This window comes from Camelus ferus, chromosome 2, assembly GCF_009834535.1.
Source record: "Camelus ferus isolate YT-003-E chromosome 2, BCGSAC_Cfer_1.0, whole genome shotgun sequence".
NCBI classification, from domain to species: domain Eukaryota; kingdom Metazoa; phylum Chordata; class Mammalia; order Artiodactyla; family Camelidae; genus Camelus; species Camelus ferus.
Window position 1 is genome coordinate 102002797 of NC_045697.1, and position 19846 is coordinate 102022642.

The 19846-nt window shown below is 40.7% G+C and overlaps 1 protein-coding gene across 1 annotated transcript in view; it reads right to left on the reverse strand.

The window, feature by feature from the left end:
- FREM3 (FRAS1 related extracellular matrix 3) overlaps positions 1-19846 on the reverse strand; it is a 75197-nt gene that overhangs the window by 2941 nt on the left and 52410 nt on the right. Inside the window, 3 exon segments of the mRNA XM_032464203.1 lie at positions 1464-1613; positions 12159-12378; positions 12380-12411. Of these exon segments, the coding sequence (XP_032320094.1) occupies positions 1464-1613; positions 12159-12378; positions 12380-12411 (402 nt within the window).

The following is a 19846-nucleotide window of genomic DNA, read 5'->3' on the forward strand; positions in this document are numbered from 1 at the left end:
CTATTCTCTTTTGTTTCCACAAATCCTTACAAAGTGAGAAACAGCTGTGTCTGAAAATTAAGAAAATGATAAATAAATAAATAAAATAAAAATAAATAATAAATAACTAAAAATTTAAAAATAAAGACTTGAATTTTAAAAATTAAAAATTAAAAAAATTTTAATAAAGAAAGAAAATTAAGAAAACAAAAGAAAAAAAGGAAGGAAGGAAAGCAAAAAAAAAAAAAAAGCAAAACAATAATAACAAAAGAACTCTTAAGGACCATCACTGGTGTCACGTACAACATGATGGAACACCCTCAATGAAGTGGTATTACATGTTAATTCTCCCAAGGGCAAGCTCTGGGCTGGAAACCTAACCAGTTGTCTTTAGTTTCCTTGACCATTTCTGCATACATGCTGAAACTGGGTTCACATTTTCATTGATAAATTTTCTCTTTGTGTCTTGTCACTTAGTGTAGGTTTTTAGATTGCTGGATTTTATTTGCAGGATTTGTGCTTTTATTTTAGTTTCTATCTTAAAATACTCTCGTGTGTCTTGGATCTATATGATGTTAGTCCTGAGCTAGGCTCACCTTCCATATCCCAGGAGACTACAATGTCTCTGTTGGCAAATGAGAAAATGTGAGGGACAATGTAGATGGAAATTTCCTTTTCTCTTCCTGCTGAATCCTACTCTGTGTGTGTGTGTGTGTGTCTGTGTGTGTTTTCCTGGTAAAGCAGCTGACAGGCTTACCAGAGGAAGTGGTATTCAGAACCATTTAGCCCCACTGCCAACCAGACCTTGATTTTCTATATCAAGAAAGGTACAGTGAGTGAGATGTGAGGACATGATGCTTGAAGCCAAGAAAAATGCCCAAGAATCAGGAGGGAAACCCTCCTACCCTTCCAGGGTTAAAAGATGCCTGGATTCTCCCAGGAGCTGGGACCTGCTCAGCCATCCCAGTGTGCCTTGGTCTGAAATAGTGTTTCTTATCTGCTTACAGTATCTACAAATATTCTCAACTCTGGAAAATTAATTTGGGCCCATGACAAGCAAGTGGTTAACAAATAAATTGTAAAGGCTACTGTTTGAATATTCTCTTTATTTTATAAACAGCAGAAGTCATTCTCTGTGCTCAGGTGGGAGAAACTTTAAATCAGAGCCCACTGACACAGACTTGGCATGCTACACTTGACGGATGGGACTTCGCCCTAGACGCACATCTGGGTAATTGTACATTTTTTACCCCCATTTTCAAATCAGCTGCTTTTATTTGTTTCCTTTTCCCTTTGAGGACTCACCCAACTGCTTACATGCTTTAAAAAAATGAGAGCTATTTTTTTCCTTAATATCTTTTAAACATATTTCTTTTTTTTTTAAAGGTTATACTCCATTTGTATCTATCATAAAATATTGGCTACAATCCCCGTGTTGTACCCTATTCTCTTTGTAGCTTACTTTATTTAAACATCCCTCTCACCTTCTGCTGATGCAGGCTCTGTCTTCCTGGACCGCACGGTGACAGAGGACACTGGGGAAAGGTCAGTGCCCGTCCTCCAGACACACACCTCCACGGAGCCAGCACTTCCATAGACGTGATACTCAGCATCCCCAAAGTGCAGGGCAGGCTCTAGGGAGACACCAAAGGACAAACTAAGAATGCTTCAGCCTCCCAGGCCCCCTGTCTCCTTCGGCCCTGGGTGTTTGTCACAATCATCAGACCTGACAGATCCCACAGGCTCGAGGAGAAACAAACAAAACACAGGGGAAAAAAAACACGTCAAGGAGTCTCACGCCGTAACTTTGATTCCAGGATGTGTAGTGTGATAAAGTTACTTAGAATTCCACTCATTGTTCTCCTTTAAGAGGTCGCCACTGCAAAAAGAAATTTCTCAGTTGGGGAAAACTGGCCAACTAGCCATCAGTCAGGCAAGTCAGCTGCTGTTGAGGAAAAGACGGCGAAGAATTTAGGAGGCTTTTTCTCAGGAGAGAAGTGCTCTTTGTGTTAAGGGACAGTCCAGCCAGGGTTCTGAATCCAGGGACTGCCGTGCCCTTTCCCCTAATATTTGCTTATCACAAAGATAGACAGAAATCTGAGGTATCCTATCAGCTGAGATGCTGGAAATGCTACCCCCAGAAGTAAAGAAGGTCCCCCTAGAAAGAGAAGGCTGAAGGAAGCCAGGGTGGGCAACAGGCTCTGAGGGTGGGTGGGAGAGAGAAACACAGCTTCCAATGGGAGGAAAAGCCAAGATTTGGCCAAGCAGATATACCCATCCATCCGCTTCTCCACATTCCAAAAAGCAGCCTATGGACTTAGCTGACCTTTCACAGCACAAGGTTTAGCTGTAACACTGGATGTACTGCCACGAAAAAGGTTTTGAAATGACCATTTTTTTTGGACTGTGAAATCCAGAGGCAGAAAAAAAAACAACAACAACAAGGTAAACCCCAGGAAAGCAGCTTCACCACAGAGGAATGATCCCTGACACAGTAGAGAGAAAATCCACATTAGAGAGATGACACTTTTGCAAGTAGAACACAACAGAGAAGCACGTCAGAATTACATTTAAATTTTGGAAGGTAGAAATCAAATTTAATAGGTATTATTTGCTCAGGATATATTTTTAAAATAGATCCCTTAATGTTGTGGAGAGTTTTACTAAAAGTTTTACCACGGTATACAAAAGCTCTCATGATCTGACCTGAGTCTGTTTTTTTCTGGAGTTCTCAGGTACCACACCTGACACTGTGTTCTGTGTCCTAGTGACACTGAACAGCTCACATGCATCCAGGACAGCGTGTGGTTCTCGGTTCCGTCTTGGAGTCATCTTGGCCTCCATCTTGGCTGGTTGTGTTCTCTAAGCTGGAACTCTCTGTTCAATGTGCCAGTTTCACACACTTCTCCCCATTCTGTAAGACCTTGAGTAAGAGTGACGTGCTCTGGGAAGCCATCCATACTTCCTTCAAGAGGTTAGTCATCCCTTACCCTGTGCTCCTCGGACACTTTGCATCACTAACTATGGTGACTGGTCACACCTGCTAGTTGCTCGCCTCAGGTGCACCGCAGGTGAGAGGTCCGCACTCAGAGAAGGATGGGGTCATCTTCTCTTCTGACTCAGAACTTTCATTCCATCTTCCCAATGTTGCTCATGGATGTTTCTGATACCTTCAAGCTTGGGGCAGGAAAGAGGGAGGAGACGCAAGAGCAGCAGGAAAGGTCTTTCTTGACAGGTATCATCATGGTGACCATACTCCCTGGCCTTTTAATTTTTTTTTAATTGAAGTACAGTCAGTTACAATGTGTCAATCCCTGGTGTACTGTACAATGTCTCAGTCATATATATATATATATATACACACACACACATATTTTCATTAAAGGTTATTTCAAGATATTGAATATAGTCCCCTGTGCTATACAGAAGAAATTTTTAAAATCTATTTTTACATATAGTAGTTAATATTTGCAAATATCAAACTCTCCCCAATGTTTTTTATTTTAATGGAGGTACTGGGGATTGAACCCAGGACCTCAAGAATGCTAAGCAATGCTCTACCACTGAGTTCTGCACCCCTTTATTATTATTATTATTACAATTTTTAATGGTATTATTATTATTATTATTATTATTATTATTATTATTATTATTATTATTATTATTATTATTATTATTATTATTATTATTTGTAATGGCCTGGTCTTAGAAGATGGAAGAAAACAGATTCTGTCTCTCATGGGCACTTCTGTGTCCTCTCTGGAGATCTCTCACTCCCATAGTTGGGAATTTCTCACCTGTAGCTCCCTTGATGAAGATGACTGCATCTCTATTCTGGCTGGTCACTTAGTCCTTCCTCAACCATTAGCACTTGGCAGTGCTCGTGCTGGGGACTGTTCATCCCTCTAGGTGGCGCTTTTGGACAAGAGCTAAGACAGGTCCATCCTGGCTCTCTATCGCATGCATGGCTTACATCTGGTCCACTGCAACCTTCCTGCATCCTTTTCCTTGATAAACTCTAGGAATATTGCCTAACCCTAATGTAGTCTCTCTCTTCTGCTCATCTGTCAAAGCAGCCAGTAAGTTTATCTCCTACACTGAGATTTTCCAGGTAGAACCAGACCCCGTTCACTGTATCTCAGATGGTCTCCATAGGACCCCCTCTTGTGATTTAGTGCCAATTTGAAAAGCTATCATGTTAAAGCCACCATTCCAACACACTGTTGTGCGTTTTTGTCAGAGCCCTCCAGACATCTCAAGATCAGGGACCACATCCCACATGACTTTGCACCCTTAGGAACACATCATCTGGTGGGCTGGTGTGTTACACGTGCTCAGGAATTTATCAAGTGGATCGTCTTAACTTACTTTTGATATACTTTGAACTTATTACAAAAGTTTTTTTTTTAAGTTTGGACAAAGCTATCTGCTCTTTTTTTTTTTTTTTTTTTTTTTTAAGCAGAGAATTTATTCTGTCTGGTATTGGGGAAGGGAGAGAGCTAAGAAAGATTTTTTTAAAAATTGAGTTATTACATCACTGTTCAGAGAAAAATTGTAAGAATTAAGCCTCTCTGAATACAGTAAGATACAAGATATAAGAAGAGGACAATGTCACTTAGAAGAAAAATCACGAAACTCTTCCAAGATGCTCTGTGTATTGAGCAACAGGAGATGTGGTGACAGAGAGGAAAGGGCAGCTCTGTGCAGCCCGGCAGCACCTCCAGGTCGTCCTCACCCTCGCCCTGTCTAGAAAACTGAGATACTGGCAATAACCCTTAAGGGCGGGCAATTCTGAGAGTATGACGTTTTGGCCACATCATATTTCTGTTAAATGGATTCCACACCCTTGGATGGGTTTTTATCTCCTTCAAAAGAGACTGTTCTTTAAATGGAAATAGGAAGGAGAAATGTGACAAGGCAGGAAGTGAAGCTTTCAAAAGAGATATAACCATCATTAAAAATGAATTCAATGTCCAGATTCAGAAAAATTTCATGCCAAGATCCAAAATGGACTTGCAGGTGAAGTGACAAACTTATTGGTAAACTTGGTCAAACTACTTGGATCAGGATAGATGCCAAAAGGTGGAGAATAGGAGAATTTTTTTTTCAGTTATTTCAGAAGAAAAAATAGATTCTAGAAACAAACTTGTAAAGTTAGTCTCTAGAAAAATTCTAGAACAGCTTATTTAAATATTTTCTGAATTTTTTGAAAAGAAAGAGGCAATGTCCTATGAGTCAACATCAGTTCTTCCGCATCTGGCTTCATGAAATCAAATTTAATTTTTTTTAGTTCAGTTAAAGAGACACCTGTTGAGCATCCTCTCTATGTGCTCTAACTGTGCTAGTTACTGGGGATGTACAGAGCTGGGCATCCTTGCTGTTGAGGTGTTTCTCACATAACAGAACAGCCACATCAATGCCAATCAGCTAAACCCTGAGTGCTTTGACAAGAGGAGGAACCCATCTAGAGGCTCAGAATGTGAAGGCTTAAGAGAAATAACACTGTGCTGGACTTGAATAAATAGGAATTGACCAATGAGAAAGGTGGGAGGAATGTTCCAAACAGCGGCTAATATGAAAAAAGGCACAGAAACATGAAAAATCCTAGCATTTTGGGAGGAAAACAAGAGTGTGTTTCTTAGAAATGTGTCAGGTGAGAGTGGAGGAAAGCAGAGAATGAGTTTAGAGAGGAAAGTCCTGCCAGATCCTGCAGAAACCTGGATCCATTTTAAGCAGATGGGACCTTCACTTTCTAGACTCTCTGTAGAATGTGGGAACCAATTTTAAGCAGTGGTAAGGTGGCTGGTTTTTTGTTTTCTCTACACCTGTCTAACTTCAGTGGGAGCCACAGATTTAAGGAAGAGTTAGGGCTGCTGATTAGGAAGTAATCACAATTATCCAAGTGAGACCTGAGGGTGGTTTGAACTATGCACGTACTAGGGATGGAGTGGAAGAGATAGATGTGGTAAGTGTCCTGAGCAGCAGCCAGTGAGTGGATGTAGGTGGCTTCTGGGATGCCCTGCAGGTGTGAGGGTGGGACCATCATTAACTCAGCTGGAAATATAGGAGGGGAAACAGTCTTGGTCAGGGTTAGAAAGGCTTTCATGTGTGAACCTGGAGTTCAAAAACCAGATCAGGGCTGCAGATGAGATTTGGGGGTCCTAAGCACAGAAGTTGTGGTCAATCCTGTATTAGATGGTATGACCATACAAAGTGAATGAGTAAAGAGAACTGTAGTGGGGATATCAACCCTTAGGGAGACTGGCAGAGGGGAAGGAGCTCAAAAAAAAAAAAAAAAAAAAAGAGAGAGAGACTGATGAAGAGAGAGGAGTAGATCCAGGAAAATCAAGAGATTAAAGCAAACTGGAAAATATGAGTGATCACAATGTCAAACGCAGCACTGCATATCCAGAAATTTAAGATACATGCAAGTAACAGTGGCAAAACAACCAAAATACATCTTATGAAACTTAAGCTGCATAAATTGGACTAAAGTACCCAAGTTGAAGAATAAGAACTGAAATAAAAATTTTCTACTTTTAAAGCCTGTAACAATTGTATTATAATATAACTAGCCTTATAAGACATAATGATACTCATTTTTCCGAATGGTTTCCTGGGGTTTACAGCACAGCAACATGTCTTTCAAGTTTTAAAAACATGGTTTTTTTTTTTTTGTCCAAACTCACATAAACTCAAACACCAAGAGTGAAGCTAATGTAAACTATGGACTCCAGGCGATAATGATGTGTCGATGTAGGTTCATGAATTGTAACAAAGGTATCATGCTGGTGGGGGATGCTGATGATGCAGAAGTTGCAGACTGGAATTCTAGACAGGGACTTAAAAAAAGGAACACTGGTATATGCAACAATTTAAATGAATCTCACAGTTGAATTAAAGTTGTTGAAAATTAAAGTGTTGAATTAAAGAAGCCAGAAAAATAAAAATGTCAACCCTCTATGATTCCACTTATATGAAGTACAAAAACTGGGGAAAATAAATCTATGGTAACAAAAATCCAAACATGGGACAGAATTAATTAGAAAGGGGAACAAGGGTGCTTTCTGACGTGATGGAAAGATTCTTGACTATGTAGTATTTACACAGGTACTTGTAACCATCAAAATTAATCCAGTGGTACACTTACAATATGTGCATTCACCGTATATAAATTTTATAATAGCAGAAAAGGACAAAAGTAAATGAGGGGAATTATTATTAAAAAAACACTTAATGTGCTGAAGTTTATCTTGGTCCATAGCAACAGTATTAACCACATTTTAAAAGAAAGTTGGATGTGCTGATTTTGCCAAAATGACACTTTGTTTATGCATAATTTTCCCTTACAGTGTTTTCTTAAATCCATCACCATTGTGTTAGACGTCCATTTAATGACAAAGACACTAATCTAGCTGGCAATCTTTATAGGCAAATTTTATGCATGTTATAAAAATCTTATTTCTTCAGGACAAAATTAATAGCCCCCTGTGAAATGACATCATTTTTTTTTTTTTGTGGCAGACTACAAGAGTTTTCAAATCACATCCTGAAAATGGAAGGAAATGTCTTCAGCAGATAAGCAGGGACCTGCTATAAAGTGTTCGTATACAGAACAGACACACAGTGGTAATTAACAAGTGCCCTCAGCTCCATCTTGCCCCTGTTACTGGGCAGGTGGAAGCTAGCGTCTTAAGCCAGGTGCATGCATGTGAAGTCTAAGGAGCATATGTTCAGCTAACACTGATTGGCCATATTCTGTGGCCTCTCCCCTCAGGAGCTGATTTTTTTTTAATAATGGGTCCCATGGCAGTGCAGGGTCCTCGGTTGTTAGGTTGCCTCTGCCCGTACCATTTCTTTTCTTAGCACTATCCCTTGGCAATTGCTTTTACAGAGGCATTCCTGCAGGTGATCTATTTGACAAGGGGCTATTTGATCTCTGTTTAAGGAAGCCAAACATTTCCCAGAGTCTAGCTAAATAGAACAAAAACATTTCATCCTAATTCCAACCCTGGAGCTGCTGGGGTACATCGTTAGGCTGCTGGATATTGTGTCATCACCTGGCCCAAAGGAAAATGTGCTTTTGCTACCAGATGATGGACTTGACACTTCTGCACGAAGAAAGCATTAGCGGTATTTAACAAGTGCTCAGACAGGGCCAAATTACATGTAAAATCCTGACCCTGGAAAATGTGCACTTTCCCCAATTTTTTTCTTAAATTGTCCATTTCATCAGACACACATTTTTATCTCTGGCTGAAAGGACAACTAAACTGCTTCCCATGATACACCATGAGTTAGAATCTGATCAATGCTTAATGCTTAAAAACTGAATTAGGGAAATTGTCATTTCGCTTCCAAAAGACTATAATCAAGTAGCAGTATAATCAAGCTAATAATCACTGTGATTGTTTCCTCAAGGCCAAAATAAATGGCACCATTCAAAGGAACCATTAGCATCATGAGTGGCAAAATCTGTGACTATCTATAGTCTAGAGACTAAAGCAGCACCCATAGAAGTCATCCAAGGACAGTGGGTAAATGGGTGCCTGTGGGGCACCTGAACAGGGGGATGGAGGACATCACACCTTCATAGTTTGCAGAACTAGTATCTGAAATGGACATTAATTCTGACCCTGGAGATTGAGATGTTACAGGGCAGTCACTGGGTAGAGTCATGCTGGGCTTACGGTAATGTCACCTTGCAGCTTCAGGAGACGGGGGCTAGGTAAGTTACGGTCACATCTGTAGCATGACCAACTGTTTCAGCTCACATTCACTCTGCATGGAACCTAGGAAAGAGAACGCAACCAAAAGAACGTAAAGAATGGGCTGCTTGTTTTCAGCCATGTTAAGAGAAAGAATATTTTGACTATGGACCGTGAGGGTCTAGGACAGTCAAACAGTAAGAATTCATTTACTAGGGAGAGGCCTTGGAGAAACAGAAGACAAGATGAACAGCTTAAATCACAAGACCATTCTGTTGTTTCTGCTCAAGACAGAGTTGGTTCTATTGACTTGATGGTGTTGCTAGGATCCCACGCTCATCAAACAATATCCTGCTTATGAAGTTGCTGTCCATGTGGAGTCTCCTTTAAGGAGAGGGTGTCAATCAGAGGACACTGGCTTTTTCTAAGCTTATAGCAAAGTGTACAATCTTATTCTTTTCTTTTGCTTTAATTTTTGGGGATGATTTTAAAACACAAAATCAAATTCTTTATCAAAGTGTAATGCAGTGTATGCTTGGAAAATGTTAAAGCATAAAAGACTATGTAGGGTATGGACACATTATTTTGGGGTCTCCCAGCACCCAAGTAGGAAAGCAGAGCATGAGTCAAACAGTAAGAATTCGTTTACTAGGGAGAGGCCTTGGAGAAACAGAAGACAAAATGAACAGCTTAAATCACAAGACCATTCAAGTTCAGTGATTAGCTCCTTTCTTTCTCTGACTTGTTAGGAATAAAATTTTGGCACAGATTTTTAAAGTCCATGATAACATTTTAATGAAAAAACTCAAATAGTCTACAGGATACTTCATTTCAGTAAGTGTGGGTTGTGCTGCAGATCTTAAGATGACTTCAAGAATGATCAAATGACAGAGTTGGAAGGATCTCAGGCGATAACCCATTGAAACCTCCTTATTTTATGGAGTGGGAAACGGAACCTCTATACCTTCACCTGCCCAAGGTTACCTGGACAGGTAGTGGTACCCCAGATTCAAGAGCCCCCAGTTCAACCTTTCCTCACTCTATCATCTCCCTCCCCAATCTCCTTCCTTTCTCTCCCATTTCTTCCCTTGCGTACTTTGACTATAACTAGGTCCGGCAGGGAAAGAGAACTGATATGGTACTGGCATCACTCTTTGGCTTCAGGAAAAGGTGTGGCAGTGAAGGGAAGAGGAATTTGAAGCTATTTGGATACAGATGTCAACTTTTTCATGTTAATTCCACATCACTATAGAAAACTGAGAAGTAGTCATAAAGGAAAGAGCTACTATGAAGAAGAGAATATAGAACAGTGTAAAAAAAAGTCCCTGCCTCCATAACTTTGCTTCTTTCTCTTCTCTTTTGCCTGCCTAACAACTTCTTGGTCTTTAGAACTTGGTCCAGGTAACCCTTTCCTGACGTCTCAGTAAGAGGTAGGTACGCTAGCCATAATCCTAATCCTAACCCTGATATTTCGAAAAAAAATCTCGTCTTTCAATTAGGCTTCAAACACCACATCACACCATATTGTCATTCTTTTCTTGGTTATGCAGTGATTTTTCAGAAGTCAAAACCAGTTAAATTTACTCAGAGCCTCCTTTTCTTCTGTGGGGAAAACAACAGATAATTTATATATAAGATTGTAACATTTCTCTTTCCAAAAAACTACATAGTCAAGGTTAATAGTCTTAGTAGACACTCCCTAATCTCTCTTTGGTGTAACAGAAAATCTAATACAAATGCTAAATTTCTATGGCGTATACTGAAAATTCCTACACCTTATTTTAAGAAAAACAATCACTATCTTAAATCTAACGGGGCAATTTTTGAAAAGAAAGTACACGATGAACAGAACATAGACTTCAGGGTCTATACTTATTCCTAGCCCTTGATACTTGTGAAAATATGTTTTGGAACTGAACTTAGTGCTTGACAACTTTTTTTCAGTGGACCAAAACTGGCCTATTGTACATTTTGAGATCTTGTCCACAGGTGTGATATCAACAAGCAAACGCATTTAGGAGACCAACTAAACTAACTAAAAACAAACGAACTTTAATCTCACTCATATTTTCCTTTGTTCTAGAACAATTTAATATATGATACATTTGGCCATCCCCAACTAGAGAGTATATACACTCTCCAACCTCGACTCGATCTGGTTTATCTCTTGACATAGCTCTCGCCTCATGGAAGCTCTGTGCTGTATCACACAAACCTGGGCTCTGTAATCGGAGACCAGTCCAATCCTGCCTAGATCTGAACACAGCAACTCACAGCCCTCAAGTCCTGGCAGACACATGTTGGGGAGATGAAGTGGGCAACCTAATTTGAGACTAGTAATGAAATAGTCTGATCCTGGCCCCACCTTCATCAATATTTTCTCTTAGGAGTGCTTCTTGTAGAAAAGGCAATTGAGACTTAAGAAAATAATACTGGGCTTGATTCTTGTTGAGTCTGAGGGTGGGAGGGGTTGGGTTTGAGCAGCGGGGAGCCCTCTCTTCTTCTCTAGCTCTGAGTTTCAGATGGGACTGGAGCCAAAATCCCTGCCAGGTGGGGCTGGAAGAGAAGTCTGGATGCCTACATATGGAGCTCCATGGTACCCTTAGACCATCTGAAGACTCATGTATTTGCTGTGAGGGAGGCTCCCTGTCCTGTGAAGATGAGTGTCCTTGTGGGGCAGTCCTGGTGGGTGATCAGATACCTAATCTAGGTCCTCTTCTCAGCTTCCTTATCAGTCTTAGGTCTCTTCTTTGGGATGTGCTTTTTTTATTTGAACAAACGCATATACAAATATTTAATCTTCCTGCACTGCTACGTTGTCCTTAGTGTTGGTGATATCTGTGTATTTGAAAGGCTACTCAGCACCTTTGGAAAAGGAACAGTATCGAAAATTCCTTTATACTCACTCATAAAAAAGAAGAAAATGGTGCCATTTGCAGCAACGTGGATGGACCTAGAGATTGTCATTACTAAGTGAAGTAAGCTAGAAAGAGAAAGAAAAATATCATATGATATTACTCATATGTGGAATCAAAAAAAGAAGAAAAGAGGACACTAATGAACTCATCTACAAAACAGAAACAGACTAGCAGACATGGTAAATAATCTTATGGTTACCAGGGAAAGGGGGTGGGAAGGGATAAATTTGGGAGTTTGAGATTTGCAAATGTTAGCCACTAAATATAAAAATAGATATAAAAACGCAAATTTCTTCTGTAGAGCACAGAGAACTATATTCAATATCTTGTAATAACCGTTCATGAAAAAGAATATGAAAACAAATATATGTATGTATATGCATGACTGGGACATTGTGCTATACACCAGAAACTGATACATTGTAACTGACTTCAATTAAAAAAAAATTCCTTTTAAAAGATCATTTAAGCTAGATTTGTCTTTCAACTGTTGAGGGAAAGTATGAGAAGAAGGTAGTTATTGCCAAGAATGGAAAGAAGGAAATGGACTTACCATCATCACGGTCAGCGAGGATAACCACATTGGTAGTGGGGAATCTGGCCCCCAGTTGCCCTCCTGTTGGCAGGCTCAGTGAAACGCTGAAGGATTCCTCCTCTTCATAGAGGGAGTCATCGATGATCAGGACCCGGCAGGTGTTCTCAACTTCATCCTTGTCAAAATGGAGGATGCTAGTGTGGTCTTTTGGACGTGAGATGTAGTCAGAGAAAGATAACACCTGTGGGAGGTAGGGTGCCTGTGGCAGAACCTATGGAAATAGGAGATGGAACAGAGAAGGTGAGAAGACATGGAGTTCTGAATAGGAAGCCCACTCCCCACTGAGTTTTCTTCAAACTATTTTTAGATAAGAGCTATCTGAATTATAAGGCACACTTACCTCTTACAGTCACAAATATTAATATTATAATTAGAAGGCTTTAAGAACAGATCCTGCTGTTCTAACATGATCCACAGTTAGTGGTCTTTAAATAGGGTATATATTGCATAAGTTTTACTTTTTTTTTTTTTTTTTAAGATTCCACATATAAGTGATATCATGTGATTTTTTTTTTCTCTTTCTGGCTTACTTCACTTAGAATGACATTCTCCATGTTGCTGCAAATAGCATTATTTTATTTTTTTTATGGCTGAGTAGTATTCCATTACACACACACACACACACACACACACACACACACACACACACACACACACCACAACTTCTTTATCCAGTCATCTGTTGATGGACATTTAGGCTGTTTCCATGTCTTGGCTATTGTAAATAGGGCTGTTATGAACATTGGGGTGCAGGTGTCTTTTTGAATTAAGGTTGCCTCTGGATATATGCCTGGAGTGGGACTGTTGGAGCATATGGTAAGTCTATTTTTAGTTTTCTGAGAAATTTCCATACTGTTTTCCACAATGGCTGCACCAGCATGAAGTTTGTTTAGATTAGGGGCTAAATAAGCTGAAGGATCATAGGATGGTGGGTCTGGTTTAACTTAATTTGTTCCTGTTATAGACTGGAAAACTGAAGTACAGATAAAATTATAACCAGAGAATCTATCCCCTGCCCCTGCCCTTCCCTTAGTGGCAGAGCTGTCAGTGCCATCTATGTAATCTGACCTTCACATCTTGCCTAGAGTTCTTCACATGACACCAAAATACAGCCACAAAATTACTTATTTTACAAGGAGTACAGGATTGATCAATTTTAGTTTAGATGCAGTACACTTAAAATTCTGTAATAATAATTTACACATTAAGATTCCCCAATTTAAATGCACCATTTGATGAGTTTTGACAAATATATGCAGTCATGTAACCATGACCACAAGCATAATGTAGAGCATTTTACCCACTGACCAAAGTTAATGTGTACCCCTTGTAATCTCTCCTTCCCTGTCTCCCAGCCTGGGAAACCACTCGTCCATTTTCTGTCACTATAGATTTACTTGCCTTTATGACAATTTCATGGAAATGAAACCATGCGGTTTTCAGTCTTTTGTGCCTGATTCCTTTCATTTAGCACTATGTGTTGAAGATGTATTGATATATCAGGATTTTCTTCTTTTTTGTTCCTAAACAGTGCTCCTCATTGTGTGGCTGCACCAGAATTTGTTTTCCCATTTACCAGTTGAAAATCTGGGTTGCTTCCAGTTTTTGGCGATTCTGAATAATGCTGCTATAAATATTCAAGCACAGGTCTTTGAGTAGATGTATCATTTTATTTCTCTTGAGTAAATACTTAGAGGAGGGGTTTCTGGGATTTAGTGACTTGTTTTCCTTGTGGGAAATGAACATAATCTAAAATTTACCATCCTGACTATTTTTTTTAAATTTATTTTTATTTTTATTTTTGGGGGGAGGTGATTAGGTTTGTTTGTTTACTTTAACAGAGGCACTGGGGATTGAACCCAGACCTTGTGCATGTTAAGAACGTGCTCTACCACTGAGCTATACCCTCCCCTACCAGCTTAACTATTTTTAGGTGTACAGTTCAGTAGGGTTGCCTAGTCACATTATTGTGAAACATCTCCAGAACTTTTCCATCTTGCAAAACTGAAACTCTGTACCCGTTAAACAACTCCCTATTTCCTCCTCACCCCAGTCTCTGGACACCATCGTTTTACTTTCTGTCTCTATGAACTTGTCTACTGTAGGTACTGGGTAAAAGTGGAATTATACAGTATTTGTCTTTTTGTGACTGGCTTATTATTTCACGTAGCATAATGTCCTCAAATTCTGACTCATGCTACCTACACATCCTCAATGTAGCATGTGTCAGACTTTCCTTCTTTTCTTAAGGCTGGATAAATACTATTTTATTGTATGGACACACCACATCTTGTTTATCCATTCAACCAGCCATGAATATGTCGGTTGTTTCACCTGTTGGTTACTGTGAATAATGCTGCTATGAACAGGGGTGTGCAAATATCTCTCTGAGACCCTGCTTCTAATTCTTTTGGATATATACCCAGATGTGGGATATATGTTGGACCATATGGTAATTCTATTTGTAGTTTCTTGAGGATCTGCTATACTGTTTCCCACAGCAGCTGTACCATCTCACAAGCCCATCAGCAGTGTAAGTCAGTGCATTTCCCTTGCAGTATTAAAAACGTAGCAATGCACAGGTTTAGAGCTGAAAGAGCAAGAAGTAGCCACAGCGATTGAAAAGACCCAGACAGACCAGACTTAGGACACAGAGATTTTGTGCAGTAACTCAATACACCAAATAAGTAATTTTCGAAAATCCTAAGTGTTTCCCACCACACTTCTCCTTAGTAAAACGCAACTGCGGGTATGACAGTGAGCTCCTAGGTCAGACACTCTAGGTCCAGCAAGGGTCTCTTTTGCTTATAGCTATGGTACGTGCATATATGCATGCGAACACCGACGTCCACCTTCTTCTTGCTAATAGAATCAACACAAATACAGATTGTCATCTGTGATGTGTGCTGCCTGTATAAATATAGCTTGTTTAAAAATGAGAATTATTTCCAAAGTGACTCCTGAGGATTTGCTCAGAAGGCACTGACTCTACGTCCCTCGTCGTTTGCAGGGGTAGATTATGGGGCAGGATGAACCGTCTTACTGAGGAGGGGTTTAATTCTCTAAAATTAACGTTAAAACCAAAGAATTCATTTCAGACTAACATGGTGGTATGCTGCTAAATGTTTAAGAAACAAACCAGAAAGCCACACAAAATCCCTGATTTGTAGCTTTGGCTGATTTTTGTCATGTAAATATTCCCACCATGGCCAGTTTCACTATCAATGTGAAGTTACTGAACCCAGAGTTGGGAAGAGATGCACACAACTGGCTCTCATGAGGAGTACTGGCTGGATCCAGCATGCCACTCCATCCATGATGACAACAGCATAGGCTTCCCCTCCATGCCCATCTCAGACAGGGAGTCTGAGAATCTATGAAATTATTTTAAAAATTAATTGTTGCTTTACAGAGGGTGCCTATGGCTCAGTCTCTGCGGCTACATAGTACACTTGCTCTGTAAAAACCATAAATGATGCTTAGAGTCAGAGAGAAAGATCTCTCAAGAAACCACATTAAAGGGTGACTGAATCACTATAGCACGGCATTTGATAACTTTATGAGGTGGCTAGGATACTTTATCAATGAGGAAATCGAGGCAGAGAACACCCCAGTGTCTTGTCTAGGAGTCAAAGTTCCATCTCCCAACAGAGCATTTTTTAACTTCCCCATGTTGTCTTTATTGTATTACTCAATTACAAATTCTTTTAAATAGACAAATTTCCTTTAATGTATATTTTTAATACGGCAGCAAGACAAGATACTGCCTTTCTGTAAAAAACATTGCATCAAACTCCTGGTCAGAGTAGGCAGTGTCAGAAGCCCCAGGCACAGTTCATTTCATGCTCAGGGGGGTCCTTGACTTGGGGGAGGTGCGGGAGTCAGTGGAGAGAAGTGGAGAAAGGAGAAACAGGGCTGGAGCAGCATGGGAGCTTCTGTCTAGAGTCGTCTGGGACATCTGTTCCCAGCAGTTTGGCTGGCTAGGTATTCTGAGATGCTCTCCCACAGCAAAACATCTAGAAGAAATAATTATTCTGGCTTTTCTGTGCTCACAGGAGGTAAGGGAAATCATCAAGGGCCAAAACCAAGCAAAACCAAAAAGAACACCTTAAAACCCCAAACTCCAAAACACTACAGCTAGAGAAGAGATTCCCACTCAAGCTGGGATTCAGAATCAGCACTGCAGGGGAGACTGGGCCACGGACCTATGGCACCACCAGGGAGATGAATCTGAAACTCTGCGATCTGGCCTGGGACGCACGGGAGTAGGAGTATTTCTGGGTCAGCACTGCTCTCAGATCCCTGGATAAGCCACGCAAATCTGCCTTGGAGGAAAACATCTTCAAGTAAAGCTCCCAGGTCTTTCACAGATTCAGATAATTTTAAGAGGATCTTAAAATGCATAGAAAAGATAGATCACAACGAAGACGACTTTTAGACCAAAAGCAGACTTTTTAGCAAGACAATGGGAGGCAGAAGGCAATGGAATAATAACTCCAAAATGCTGGGAGAAAGTAACCGTCCACCTAGAATTTCACGACTGAGGTTGAAGTGAAGACACGTTCTGATAAACAAAAAACTAAGGATTAACCCTTGGCAGACCTTCAGTCAAGGGACTTCTAAATCATCCAAAGAACCCCTTTGAGATGCAAGGTATAACTTCTAAAACCTATAAAAACACTGATACCTAAATAAATAAAAAAGATTCTTTTTTTTTAGGCAAAGGAGAAAGTCTTTTGCCTGGATGTGCTTGGAACCTGCTTTCTACCTCCTCCTAACTTGACCCAGAGAAACAACCTAATCACAGACGTGGGGTGGTCCATGGCTGTGGTTTACCACAGTCCCTTCAACTGGATAAAGATGATTGTTTTAAAAACCTCAACATATCTGACTTTGCACTGACCAAAACCACAGGGTGAAAAAAAAAAAACCCACAGGATGATTCAATACTGTTTCTGTTTTATTGGGTTTAGGTTCTAGTGGCTTGTTCTTCATTGGCTATTTTTCCAAGACGAGCAATTTCCCAACGAGAAAGTGACTATTGAAAAGAAAAAGATGATTATCTTGAGAATAAAACAGGGCCCAAAACTGTGTAATTTGCACATCCTTCTCCAATATATCCTGGAGATTAAAACAATTTAGAGCAATAGTTCTCAGCCAATGATAGAGAGTTTATTCCTTCAGCTCTTCTTCTTCTCCCAATTTTTTCTTTAAAATACAATACTTCCACATCATTGTCTGAGAATACATTTGGGGACCTTCCGATTCCCATGAAAACGCAGCATAAATCTGCCTCTTTCATCTGCTTGCAAGTGTATTATTACACGGTTGTATCTGTGAATCACTATTAATACATAGAGCGTGAGTCTGCTTTCCATTCAACTGTTTATACATGAGTCATATTTATTTTATTCATGAAAATGCATAATCGGTAGACATTTGTTTTAACAAGGCTTGCAGAAAAGTTTAAATAACCAAATTGAATTTATCCTCTGAGATATTTAATTGTCTGAGGGGAGTAGGTAAAGACAGATGCCATAATGATGCTTGAGTGTGCATTAAAATTGTACAAGTGCTCTCTGTCTTACAATTCTACAGAGGTGTACGAGAATCAGGATTGGAGTGTGCACACCGTGGCTTCGTGCTCCAGGGAAGGACCCTGACCCCGTCATATTCTCTCTCTCCCTTTATTTTTATTGCAGGTGTGAGAATAGTCCTTTGTGTGAGGAATCAAGGGTTAAAGCTCAGGTGCCAAAGAGTCTGAGTTGTGTGCCAGGGACACAGGGAGCTTTCCGGGAACACCAGCCCTTGAACCTGAACCCCTTATGGGAAGCTCAGCTGGGGTGTAGCTTCAACCTTCTGGGGAGGAGGCATCCCTGTATCCTGGCTGGTTTGCTGCCAGACACTGTGTGCTTCCCCGGTTCCCTCTGCTTGTCCTTTCACAGTGTAGCTCTTTCCAGAGGCAGAAGGATGGCCCCTTTCTATTTATTAATTATACATTATCTTCCAAGTTGGGCCATTTTCCACTTCATTTCTCCTACTCACATCTAAGAGACCTAGAATCATTGTCTTCCAGACGCTCCGCTTGTGGACAGGGAATATGCCACCAGTCCCGGAAGCAGCCCAGCTGGAACCCTAGGGCAGATGAAGAGGGTCCTTCCTCCAACAGCTGCTCTGCCCACCTGCAGCCACTGCCCTGTGAACCCTCATTCTTTGTAAGACCCCAGCTAGAGCCCTGAGTGGACCTGGAACAGAGTGCTGGGACGTCCTCCCAGGGATCAGCTGACAAAGAAGACCCAAAGGACTGCCTTGCTGTGTTATTTCTTCTTGTTGCTTTTCCCACACTAGGTAACACCACGGTAAAACTTAGGAACTGCTGAAGTTACATGTAGCTGGCGGTATCTGATGCCTTCAAGAAGGGAGTCCTTAGTTAAAGGACAGGTTACTGGGCTGTCCGACTCTAAACATACAACCAAACACAAACAGGAAGATCTTGAAGCTGTGCTGGAAAGCCTTGTCCTTGTAGTTGGTTTCGAGTATCTCAGAATAAGTTGTGTGCTTACTGCCAAATCCCCTGTCCTCTGAGGCAGAGAATTTATTCTTTTTCCTCTTCTCAACTTTGGCACTACTGATATTTTGAGATTTTTTTGTTTTTTAAAAATTGACTTATATTTTCTTTTTTTCTATTTTTCAAATGAAGGTGTTAGGTAGTTAGATAAGTGGGGGCACTGGGCTGATAAGGTGGAGGACAGGGAGGAAGGTCTGGAAGATGGTGATATGCCCGCCTTCAGCATAAGGGGCTTTACTTTCTCTGAATGAGTGCCAGCAAGAAACCAGCTGGGACCAGATGGCTGCAACTGCACGGTAGTGACAAGGACCTAACTGGACATGATCCAATACTCACTGTAATATAATTAGCACTGTGGCTTAGGAACACTCCCCACCCACCGTGGATTTTTCTGTGTGCATGATGGGTAAGGAGGGTTGGACATGACTAAGCAATCCAGGGGCAAGAGCCATCAATCAATTAAGAGATCGTCCCTAAAGGAGGGTATAAGACAGAGTGACAAAGACCGGAGCTGCCATCCTCTCTTGGATCAGCCTGTCTTCCGCTCTTGGACATATACTTTTGCTTTGCTAATAAAATCTTAAGAATTTTAAACTACACAATGCTTTTGTCTCCCATCTGAATTCTTCTCTTCTCTGGCAAGACAAGAACCGAGGCCTTCCCCTTCTGGGGTAACAGAGGCACTGGGGATGGAACCCAGGACTCGTGCACACTAAGCATGCACTCCACCACTGAGCTGTACCCACCCCCGAAGTTGATACTTTGAACAGATTATTTTTTACTGTGGGGGTTGTGCATTGTCAGATGTTTAGCAAGTGTGAGCAGAGATTTCAACAGACTGGATATACGAAAGGAGAGTGGTCAGACCATGCATAAAAATAGAACTCTGACCTACAATCTGCAGCAACTAGTGTAGGAAGTCAAACCACAACTGCTGTTAACAATCGGCCCCAATTGGTCAGGACTTAACAATTCCCAGTTCCTCTAATTTCTGCCCCAGCTTCCAATTTAGGACCAACTGGAGAAAGCCAAACATGCTCCCCTAATCAGTTACACAGGGTGCATCCAGCTTCCAAGC